General features: G+C 41.9%; 1 protein-coding gene across 1 annotated transcript in view; it reads right to left on the bottom strand.

Moving 5' to 3' along the window:
• LOC126330639 (glucose dehydrogenase [FAD, quinone]-like) overlaps positions 1 to 11,867 on the bottom strand; it is a 182,340-nt gene extending 170,473 nt beyond the window's left edge. The window contains exons 1-2 of the mRNA XM_049996382.1: positions 11,345 to 11,867; positions 11,026 to 11,228 (exon numbers count right to left, since the gene is read on the bottom strand). Of these exons, the coding sequence (XP_049852339.1) occupies positions 11,026 to 11,228; positions 11,345 to 11,483 (342 nt within the window). The 5' untranslated portion in view covers positions 11,484 to 11,867. The remainder of the gene's footprint in view (positions 1 to 11,025; positions 11,229 to 11,344) is intronic.
• Positions 11,868 to 12,487: the final 620 nt, after the last annotated feature.

The following is a 12,487-nucleotide window of genomic DNA, read 5'->3' as shown; positions in this document are numbered from 1 at the left end:
AAGCTAACCACAGTATGTGGATGAGGTTGCTCCTCAACACTAAGTAGCCATTTCCTATCGACCATACAGAGTCACCGGCCACTCACTTAACCAGCGAATTCAGAAAACTGAGTGAGGCAGCAATCTACAGAGGTGAGGTTGTGGTAGATAAAAACCCGCCATGCATAACAATCACCAAGATATAAGGAAATCTCATCAACATCATCATCAATGAACAACCTGACGAGAGTGGTAGTCGACTTTTGCAACTTTTACTGTATTTATGAATGCTTAGTGTTGCCAGCTAAATAAGATTATGTTCCACAATACGAAACCCAACATGTTGAAAATCAAAAATCAGAAATATGAAACTTCCTGGCACATTAAAACTGTGTGCCAGACCGAGACTCAAACTCGCGACATTTGCCTTTTGCGGACAAGTGCTCTACCATCTGAGCTACCCAAGCATGACTCATGAACTGTCCCCACAGCTTCACTTCTTCTGGTCCTCATCTCCTATGAGGACGGGTCGTGAGTCATGCTTGGGTAGCTAAAACGGTAGAGCACTTGTCCAAGAAAGGCAAAGATCCTGAGTTCGAGTCTTGGTCCAGCACACAGTTTTAAACTGCCAGTAAGTTCCGTATCAGTGCACAATCCGCTACGAAGTGAAAATCTCATTCAATGAGAAATATGTCTGACTGACAGGCTCATGTGTTGCAAGAATAACGTCAGCAACAGAACACATCCTCCAGAATTCATTATTTAAGAAAATGTAGTCATAATCTAATTCTCAGATGGGACAAGCAATCTAGACTTTGGGAGATCAGGGCTACAGACTAACAAAGCTACTCCAAAACGTACACATATCAAAGATTGCTCTGGGTAATTTTTGCCACTGAAGACAATGTTATCCCATCAGCATCATGGAGATGACTTCCAGTCTTTGCTCCAAATGCTTAGTTACACTGTGTGGCCTGAGCTCCCAGATGGTGCACATCCACAGCACAGAAAGATACATCTTTTCTGTGTTTACTTCTTAGATTCTTACTTAAATTGCGTGTGAGTTTCGTATAGGAGGTGTAATTTTGAGTTTTAGTTACTGTAATCGTAAATTCAGGCAGGTTGTAGCGCAGTCGTTAGGCATTTGTTTTGTTTTGGAACGTCAGTGGCACTTGTCTGTCTAGTAGGCTCTCAGGTACCAGTGTGGCCTGAGCTCCCAGTTCGTGCACATCGACAGTGCACAAACATACATGTAGAGCTTCTTTTCTGTGTTTACTTCGTAGATTCTTACTTAAATTGCGTGAGAGTTTCGTATAGGAGATGTAATTTTGAGTTTTAGTCACTGTAATCGTAAATTCAGGCAGATTGTAGTGCAGTCATTAGGCATTCGTACAGGTTAGTTCATACATTCTTTGCGTGTTTCCCTTGCGTTATCTAGGCACAGACTCGTGTTTCAGTAACTGTTGTTCAACATTGATTAGAATGGACAGGGACTGTGATTGCTGTGTTCGGATGAGGGCTGAGTTGGCAGGCGGTGCTGACTTCAGTCGCGCAGCTTGAGGTTGTTGCCAATGGGCACCACTGTGGGGAGGCGGACTTGGGTATCACGGGGATGTCAACCTTGTCCTATCTGTCCCCAGATCGGTCTGCCACTGTGGTTGCCCCAGTTGCTGCCCGCAGTGGGGCTCAGCCCTCACCTGTGGTTGATTGGGAGGTCGTTCCAACGCGTGGCAGGCAGCGAAAGACGTCCCCGGAGGCTGATCAGAAAGCCTCCCCGGTGCGTCTGACAAACAGGTTTCAGGCACTGTCTCTGGCTGAGCCAGATGCAGCTGCCTGCCCTGTTTCAGAGGATGATTCTCAGCCTTCAAGGTCCGGGTAATCGCAGAGGGTGGGCTTATTGGTAGTTGGGAGCTCCAATGTTAGGCACGTAATGGGGGCCCTTAGGGATGTGGCGGCTAAGGAGAAGAAGAAATCCAGTGTGCACTCCATGTGCATTCTGGGTGGAGTCATTCCTGATGTGGAAAGGGTCCTTCCGGATGCCATGAAGAGCACAGGGTGCAGCCAGCTGCAGGTGGTGGCACATGTCGGCACTAATGACGTGTGTCGCTTTGGATCTGAGGAAATTCTCTCTGGATTCCAGTGGCTATCTGATTTGGTGAAGGCTGCCGGTCTTGCTTATGAGATGAAGGCAGAGCTCACCATCTGCAGCATCATTGACAGAACCGACTGCAGACCTTTGGTGCAGAGCCGAGTGGAGGATCTGAATCAGAGCCTCAGACGGTTTTGCGACCATGTTGGCTGCAAATTCCTTGACTTGCGCCATAGGGTGGTGGGGTTTTGGGTCCCGCTGAATAGGTCAGGAGTTCACTATACTCAGCTGGCGGCTACACGGGTAGTTACACGGAGGCTGTGTGGCGTGGACTGGGCATTTTTTTAGGTTAGAAGGCCTTGGGAAAGTACGGGATGGGCTGCAATCTCAAAGGGTGCATGGCATATACAGAACGTGCTTGGATCAAGGAACAGTCGGAATTGTAGTTGAAAATTGTAGTAGTTGTGATGGGAAAGTCCCTGAGCTTCAAGCGCTAATAGAAAGCACAGAAGCTGAAATCGTTATAGGTACAAAAAGCTGGCTAAAGCCTGAAATAAGTTCTGCAGAAATTTTTGCAAAGTCTCAGACAGTGTTCAGGAAAGATATTATTAGGCAGAATTGGTGGTGGAGTGTTTGTGTCTGTCAGTAGTGGTTTATCTTGCAGTGAAGTCGAAGTAGATACTTCGTGCGAATTGGTATGAGTGGAGGTTATACTTAACAGCCGAACTAAGTTAATAATTGGCTCCTTCTACCGACCCCCAGACTCCGATGATATAGTTACTGAACAGTTCAGAGAAAATTTGAGTCTCGTAACAAATAAATACCCCACTCATACGGTTATACTTGGTGGTGACTTCAACCTTCCCTCGATATGTTGGCAAAAATACTTGTTCAGAACCGGTGGTAGGCAGAAAATGTCCTAAATGCTTTCTCCCAAAATTATTTCGAGCAGTTTGTCCACGAACCCACGCGAATTGTAAATGGTTGCGAAAACACACTTGACCTCTTAGTCACAAACAATCCAGAGCTAATAGAGAGCATTATGACTCACACAGGGATTAGTGATCACAAGGTCGTTGTAGCTAGGCTCAATACCGTTTCTTCCAAATCCACCAGAAACAAACGCAAAATAATTTTATTTAAAAAAGCAGATAAAGTGTCACTAGAAGCCTTCCTAGGGATCATATCACTACTAGCGATCAATCCACCAATCAGCCATCAATTAAGGTGTTGTCAGCTGAGAGGCAAATAATCTGGGAGAAAGTGAAGAAGATGCTTCAAGGTGACATCAGTGAACCTTCAGAGTGCCCTCGATTGCCTCGCAAGGACGGCAAATGATGTTTCTACATTGACTACTAATGACTGAAGAAAATACTGAAAAAGAGGTCTATCCTCATCACGCATTAATGACACCCTCAACTGTTTGAAATGAGCAAAGTATTTGTAAACTATGGACATGCAGAGAGGCTACTTGCACATCAAGGCTGACTGCAAAAAAGACTGCCTTTACAACTCCTGATGGCCTCTATAAGTTCAAAATTATGCTCTAACTATGTAACACTCCAGCCATCTTCAAACATATGATGAACAACCTGCTTCGAACCCTTAAATAGAAAATGTGTCTTCGCTATCTGGTGAACACTGTCAATGTTTTAAAGGAATTTGAAGAACATCTAATCTGGCTAACAAATGTGTTGAACTGTGTTTGGACTGTAGACCACAACCTGAACACACACACACACACACACACACACACACACACACACACAAAAGGGAGCATCTAGCAAAAGGCAACAGAGTCCATCCCCATCCAGAGAAAGTAAGAGCAGTGACAAGTCTTCTTATATCCTGGCACATTCTTGATGGGAAAAGTTTTCCTGGAATGTGCTTGTATTACCAGGGGTTTATAAAGGACGTCTGTACCAAGACATGTACCTTGCAAGAACTACTGCGTAGAGATGCCAAATATTGCTTGAATGGTTGCAAGGAAGACCTTTTCTTGTCGTTACGAAGGTACTAACATCATTTCCAGTTCCAGCATTGTATTCATACCGATGCAAGCATCTACATCTACATCAACATTTATACTCCGCAAGCCACCCAACGGTGTGTGGCGGAGGGCACTTTACGTTCCACTGTCATTACCTCTCTTTCCTGTTCCAGTCTCGTATGGTTTGCGGGAAGAACGACTGTCTGAAAGCCTCCGTACGTGCTCTAATCTCTTTAATTTTACATTCATGATCTCCTTGGGAGGTATAAGTAGTGGGAAGCAATATATTCGATACCTCATCCAGAAACACACCCTCTCGGAACCTGGCGAGCAAGCTACACCGCACCTCTCTTGCAGAGTTTGCCACTTGAGTTTGTTAAACATCTCCGTAACGCTATCACAGTTACCAAATAACCCTGTGACGAAACGCGCAGCTCTTCTTTGGATCTTCTCTATCTCCTCCGTCAACCCGATCTGGTACTTATCCCACACTGATGAGCGATACTCAAGTATAGGTCGAACGAGTGTTTTGTAAGCCACCTCCTTTGTTGATGGACAACATTTTCTAAGGACTCTCCCAAAGAATCTCAACCTGGTACCCGCCTTACCAACAATTAATTTTATATGATCATTCCATTTCAAATCGTCCGCACGCATACTCCCAGATACGAGGGTCGGTCAAAAAGTAATGCCTCCCATTTTTTTTCTACTTAAAAAAATTAAGTTAAGTGAAAAATTTGAATTTGGCGCCATTCCTCAAACCTTCTTCTGCAATCCACTGCAGTAGTAACTTTCTGTGTCAACAGGTGGCAGCACAGCAGAAGTTTGTAAGATGGCCGACATCGATGTTCGTTTGAGACAGCGTTGTGTGATTGAATTCTTGAATGCAGAAGGTGAAACGCCCATACGCATTCATGAAAGACTGAAGAAGGTGTATGGTGTTGTGACAGTGGATGTCAGCACTGTTAGACGATGGGTTCGTCGTTGTAAGGAAGCTGAAGGGCAAACACCGTTGACTGACGAAAAGCGGAGCGGCAGGCCGGTGAGTGCAGTGCAGTGACTCCACGCAACAGTTTTCTGGGATACAGAGGGTGTGATTCTGGTTGATTTTTTGGAGCAGGGATGCACAATAAATTCTGTTCAATACGTCACAACCCTCAAAAAACTTAAAGCACGTCTTCAGCGAGTTCGCCCAACAAAATCAATGGCAGATGTTCTTCTTTTGCATGACAATGCAAGACCACACACCAGTCGTCACACCTCTGACGAGATTGTCAAAATTGGATGGGAAGTTTTGCCTCATCCCCCATACAGCCCTGACCTGGCACCATCAGACTTCCATCTGTTCGGGCCACTAAAAGAAGCTCATCGTGGGATTCATTTTGAAGATGAGGAGGCCGTCAAAACATCCGTGCGTCAATGGCTTAGGAAGCAGAGCTGTGATTTTTACCGTGCTGGGATACATGCCCTTGTTCAAAGATGGACCAAAACTGTAGAGATGGGCGGAGATTACATTGAAAAATGACAAAATGATCCTCAATGTTGTGGTTTTCAACCTATGTAATTGCATTTAAATTTCCTGACAATTAAACGTAGAAAAAAAACAGGAGGCATTACTTTTTGACTGACCCTCGTATTTTACAGAAGTAACTGCTACTACTGTTTGTTCCGCTATCACATAATCATACAATAAAGGATCCTTCTTTCTATGTATTCACAATACATTACATTTGTCTATGTTAAGGGTCAGTTGCCACTCCCTGCACCAAGTGCCTATCCGCTGCAGGTCTTCCTGCATTTCGTTACAATCCTCTAAATGCTACAACTTCTCTGTATACTACAGCATCATCCGCAAAAAGCCGCATGGAACTTCTGACACTATCTACTAGGCCATTTATATATATATAAGCAGTTACAGGATAAGCTCAGTTCTGGTACAAATTCAATAAGGTGCTGAAAACATGATTGCTTACGCTTTTAGAGCACTCTTGATGTCTGACAGGAACTACTTGCAGTTGTCACAGTCATCACCACGTTTCTGCCATATTTATTTGGCAAACGATTCACTGTTGTGACAAACCACCATTCTCTATGCTGGCAGACTAGACTGAACGATATGTTGCGTCAACTGGCAAGATGAGCATTGAGGCTTGAGGAGTGTTACAGCACAGTGGTATACGAAAATACATGTAAACTCAACAATACCAACTGCAGTCCAAGGAATCCTTTGGCGTAACACAGCAGTATGGACAAAATCTCTTTCATTGCTGTGTTAAATGACTGCTGCTGAACACAAGATGATCCAGCATGGCTGAAAGCTACAGAAACCTTGGTAGAGGATGAAATAGCCAGTGAAAAACAATTAATAAAAGAACAGTGTGTAAAAGGAACTGTGATCTGATGGGGCAGAAATGGTTGCATGTCATCCCAGCTCATCTATGGCCAGCTATCCTGAAGTTTTTCGATGATGCTTCATCATCTGGGTACTTAGGATTCATAAAGACTTTAAGAGAGATTCAGATCCAATTATCATTAGCCATGCCTCTACTGATCTGTGAGCCACTATAAGGAACGCTAGTAACAGAAACACGTGCCACAATTACCTCTCTGGTATCTGGGGACAACTGATCTGCAGCAGTGCCATTCCACTGAATTGGAATCAACCTCTTAGGGAGGTCCCTAAAGTAATGATGGGTAATAATGTGCAGTGCCTAACTCTTCTGTTATGCTGTCACAAAAGCTGTGCTGTCTACCAACACTCTGGAAATTACAAGATTTCTTGTATAAGACATCATTTTGTAGCAGAGAGCACCCCACTTGATGATCTCTGATCTTGGAAAAATTTTCCAACTGAGACTAGTATCAGAGGTAATTTCACTTTGCAGGACACCCACAAATGACAACTGCCCACCACCCACAGGTGAGTGGCTTCAAAGAATACATTAATAATGCCAAAAGGATTTCACTCTGCAATGGAATGTGCCTGTGGTCTGATTTGAAACTTTAATGAGATGTGGTCAGAGATGCTCTCAATGTACATTGACATGAAACAGGGAGATTGAGATTTAATACCATCTGTTGTGACAATTGTATGTGACAAAGTGAAGCAAGATACTGCAGTCTCCTCATCATTCTTTCTGCTTCACAGTCCCAATGCTGAAATGACAATGGGCAGGCAACTCTCATTTCAGTCAGAAACAATCAGGATGACTGTGTGAAACACTTCATCATCAGGACTGAAGAAATAAGATGGCTGGTTCAAATACAGACTTTGGATGGCCAGGATATAGACTGAGACTGATATAACACCAAGCACCAGTCAGTGAAATACAGCACATGAGACTTGATATGGATTTTTACATCAGTGCAGAAAGATGACAAAAGTGTAGAGATGTCATCCATGTCCTCTGTATGAAGCACTGCTACAGTTGTGATGCACACGTCAAAGATGGGGGGGGTTTCTTATTCGAGGAACCTGAAAACCTGCTCAACAATCATGAAGCATTGGTGGGACGTAACAACACAACCAGAATACAAGGATCTAACACCACCCATCTCATTCTGATAGCGAGTAGTCCTGGGGGAGAACTCCCTAGGTAGTGAATACTTAGTAAATTATATTTTATGCAAAGTGCAGTGCTTCAGTAATAGACGTGGAAACAGATAAGATGGCAGTTCAGATACTAACTTGGCTCACACCAGGGTAAAACCTTATTAAAAGAATAGATGCCAAGGGTGTACCCTGTGAAGTGAGGGAGAGGAGAGAGCAGCTGCCTCCACCTCTCCCCCCCCCCCCCCCCCCCCTCAGATTCTGGGTACACTCTTGATTGAAATATGTGAAGCGCCATTGTATGGAGTAATTCAATAGATTTAAATATTGATTTCATCTCAGAAAAGTACTGATTAAGGATACTTAAAGTCCAGATTTGGTTTGCTTTTTCATAGTACAGTGGATGTTCAACAAATAATGCAATCCACTCTTTTTTTCCATGGCCAGTTTTAGTTTTTAAAAAAAGTGTGGAATTTGTTGTGAGACGTCGTGGGATATTCCCGCTTCAGTTCCTATAATCTCATGAAGTTCCAATAGGTGGCAGTGATATGCATAGCCTTAAAAATGGCATCTGTAATGGAGGTGTGTTCCAAGCAAAGAGCTGTCATTGAAACACCATAGATATTCATAAAGACTTGCGGGATGTCTACAGAGATATGGCAGTGAACAAAAGCATGCCAAGTCAGTGGGCGAGCCGTCTGTCATCAATGCAACAAGGTTGCGCAAACATGTGCCCATACATTTCATCCCTACCAATTTTTGTGATTAATAGTAAGGATTAACTGTAAAATTCAAAGTTATAATACTAAAGGTAAACACAGTTTTCAAATGGATTTTATGACTATGTCTAGGATTCAGAACAAAGTTCTATATTTTGGTGCTGAAGTCTTTAGCAGATAGGCACCAGAAAAGAAATTGGGCATGCCAGCCAGCTGCATACAGGTGTGACTCCTTCAATGTGGGAATATGTGGACACTTTCATTTGAGGTGATTGACGGATCACCATCAAACATCATACTCACAACTGAACATCTCTGTTGGTAGAGCTGAAACACTCATTGGGGTACTTAACCAACAGCTGGGATACTGACAGGTGTGTGCCCGCTGGGTTCCTCGCTGTCTAACACAAGACCATAAAGTGCCATGTAGGACCATCTGTGTGGAACTGCTTGTGCATTACGGGGCTGACCATGACAAATTTTGGCCGACCATAGCTACACGTGATGAAACACGAATCCAATATTTCGAACTGGAAAAAAAATGACAATCCATAGTGTGGGTCCACATCACTCCTCCTCCAAAGCTGCACCCTTAGCCTTCTGGCACTATGAAGAGGATATCCTGTTTGATGTCATCCCTCATGGTGCAACAATAAAGTCTTAAGTGTTTTGTGCTGCCCTCAGGAAACTGAAAGAATGACTTCAGCAAGTCCACCGCCATAACAATGAAATGAATTTCTCCTTCACCATGACAATGCAAGACCTCACACAAGTCTGCACACCTGAGAGGAGCTCACAAAACTTCATTGGACTGTTCTTCCTCATCCACCCTATAGCTCAGATCTCACACCTTCCGACTTCCATCTGGTTCGCCCAATGAAGGATGTAATCTGTAGGAACCAGTATGTGGCTGATGGCGAGGTTATGGATGCACCATGATGTTGGCTCCAACATCAATCAGCAGCGTTATTCCATGGGGACATACAAGCCCTCCCAGTAAGGTGGTGTAAGGCCATCACACTGAATGGTGATTATGTTGAAAAATAGTGTTTTGTAGCCAAAAGAATTGGGAATCATATAGTGTTTTGGAATCCTAAATAAAACTGACCTGCCACACACACACAAAAGTTGCACTGCTTATTGAACATTCTTAACAATAGTATGGCATATTGCAACATCTATTAATGACTTATTTCTAAATCCAGCTATTTTACATTGATTATACATGAGACTCGTGATAAATGGTTTTTCTGATCCCGATGATCAAATGGCAGCAATAAAGCATTTCCATCAATCATCTTTAGCTAAGAAGGGAAAGTATGTTTTAAAAATCGAAAATGCTGACTCAGTCATTGTATTTAGAGAAAATTCACTGACTGAAATATGGGTACATGCTTATCATGGGTACAAATTAACATTAAATTTAAAGTTTAATTTTTATAACACTGCAAATCCAGGTTTTCTGCCAAATGGGCCCGAAAAAATTACAGTACAAGTTAAGAGAACCAGTGGATAGATAGCATCTGGATTCAAATATATTTTTCCACTAAGAGAAAGCTTTATTTAATGCAGAGGACTGGCTCTAGCCAACGCTTGAAAGTGCACTAGAAACAATACTGAACACTTCATGGAGTCATAAAATGACATTTAAAATTCCTAAAACAAATTAATAATAATTTGTTGCTTGAACTGTTTAAGGGCTTAATTCTGGTTACTGTACACTTGGTTCTCTCTCAGTATGTTGTCCTAGAGACTGAACTGTTGAAGTACTTTGCGTAGGAGGAGCTACTGCAGAGACATTGGGATTCTTGCACTCATGTACCCATACATTTCATCCCTACCAATTTTTGTGATTAATAGTAAGGATGAACTGTAAAATTAAAAGTTACAATACTAAAGGTAAACACTGGACTTTACGACTATGTCTAGGGTTCAGAACAAGGCTTTATATTTTGATGCTGAGGTCTTTACCACATAGGCACCAGGAAAGAAATTGAGCATCCCCAGAAATTCAACAATAAAGTAGAAGGTTACATGACTACCCAATACTCCTATGATTAATGAAACTATCTGAGCTCAAGTATATTAATTCTCAATAATACTAATGAACAAATAAAAAATATTGTAGTTTTGCCAGTATAGACAGCTAATAGCATTCTCTAAAATCAGTCAATTTATACAAATAGTTAGCATATGGTGGTAGATGGAAAGATAAAACATGAGGAAGAACAAGCATTTTTTTCAGAGTAGTTGCTTTTCTACTAATGCACATTATTGCCTAATTTAAAAACTTTGTAAATAATTCTAGCAATTAACAATGTGAGTAGATAATCATTAGTTATAACTGGTTGATAGTGTACTTTACAGAAGTAGCCTGCACAACTGCTTCTGTCATTGCATAAACTGGATCAATGTACACCCCACACAATTCTGTGCCGTCGTATGATGTACGGTACACTACATGCATTGGATGGAAAGGTGGACTTCTAATCTCTGTTCTAAACAACTGGAAGCACGAGAGTACCACCTTGATTATGACAGAAAACCTGTGTTGCAAAGCAAACATGCAATGCGAAGTTGAGTAAATACCATGAAATAATTGCTGGGAGCAGAAACTGAATGATTATTCAAGTAGAGTTGTTTTCCTGTATTGTATAAGGAAGTGGACTGGCTGTTTAAGTTATTGCCAAAAAAATACCTTTTGGTTGAGACCTTTGCATGCTTTCTCCTGTGGGACCGTTCTGTAATGCCAATCATAGCCTGAAAGCTGCAAAAGAGGTGCAATAAGAGGAACATCTAGAAACGGAGGCGGGTATCCACCTGCTTCGATCAGTAGTACTCGTACGTTAGGATCTTGTGCCAAACGAGCAGCAACAATAGAACCTGCAGTTCCAGCACCAACTATATAAATGTCACCACAAAAAAAAAAAAAAAAAAAAAAAAAAAAAAAAAAATTATAAAACCGTCTAAACATTACACAGTAGGCATGGCGTAAAGTTAAATTTAATTTTGCGTACCAACTATATAATCAAACTCTGATGGAACTAAATCGTTCAGTAATGTTTTGATAAGGTAATCTTTATAAACAAATAACGCGAGCCATAAATGAAAACACCCAATCACGGTCGCAGACAAAATGTAACCAACAGAATACATGTTTAGACACTGTCAAGGTTCATGTGTGTTGCAGAAACTGAATAAATCTAAAACAGGTTCATGTACAAGTTTTTCTTTATTCATATCACATTTCAGCTGCGATCAAATTCCAACGATCAACTTTAAGCCACGTGACCTGCACAGCTGCTCATTTCTATCAACGTCACCTATAGATGAGTAGATGGCGTTGTTCGTATACACAGTCGCATTTCTATATGAGATATCGACAATTTTTCTCGCATACCGATCGATTCACACTAAACAACAACAGACCCATAGTCTAACAACAGACAAGTGATTTAGTTTTCAAAGGTTCCTTTACAAAGAAAAATCCAAATGTATTGCCTCATCTTAATTCTCGTATCACTAAAAAGGTGAGTGAAATAGATATTAGTATCCATGGCATTGAGAAACAGCTGAAATCGTAAAAATTCGACAAAGTCCTCGGGCTCGACGGAATCCCTATCAGATACCAAACCCCGTTCGCAGCTGAGTTAACCCTCTGTTGACTATAATCTACCAAAGATGAAGATCCCTCTAGCAAACAGCTATGTCCAGAAGCTGGAAGAAACAGCAAGGCACACCTACCTACAAGAATGGTAGCAGAAGTGACACCTAAAACTACCGCTCGATATCCTTGACATACATTTGTAGAATTTTAAAACATATTCCGAGCTCAAACATAATAAATTGTCTCGGACGGAACGACTCCTCCATGCTAACCAGCATGGAATTCGAAAACATAGACAATGTGAAGCCCAAACTGCACTTTTCTCACATGACACTGAAAGCCATGGATCAAGGCAGTTACGTAGATGCAGTGTTTCTCAATTTCCGAAAAGCATTTCACTCAGTACAACATCCTCGCTTATTATCAAAAGTACTAACCTATTGTATGTGACGGGTAACTGAGTTACGTTAGCACATTTGATACTATTTATTGATCATTCCGTCGGTTCTTGGAGGAACATAGTCGTATTAATAACCTGAATACAACATATTAA

This window comes from Schistocerca gregaria, chromosome 2 (genome assembly GCF_023897955.1).
Source record: "Schistocerca gregaria isolate iqSchGreg1 chromosome 2, iqSchGreg1.2, whole genome shotgun sequence".
NCBI lineage: Eukaryota > Metazoa > Arthropoda > Insecta > Orthoptera > Acrididae > Schistocerca > Schistocerca gregaria.
The sequence above is the reverse complement of the archived record's forward strand: the minus strand, read 5'-3'. Positions and strand labels throughout refer to the sequence as shown.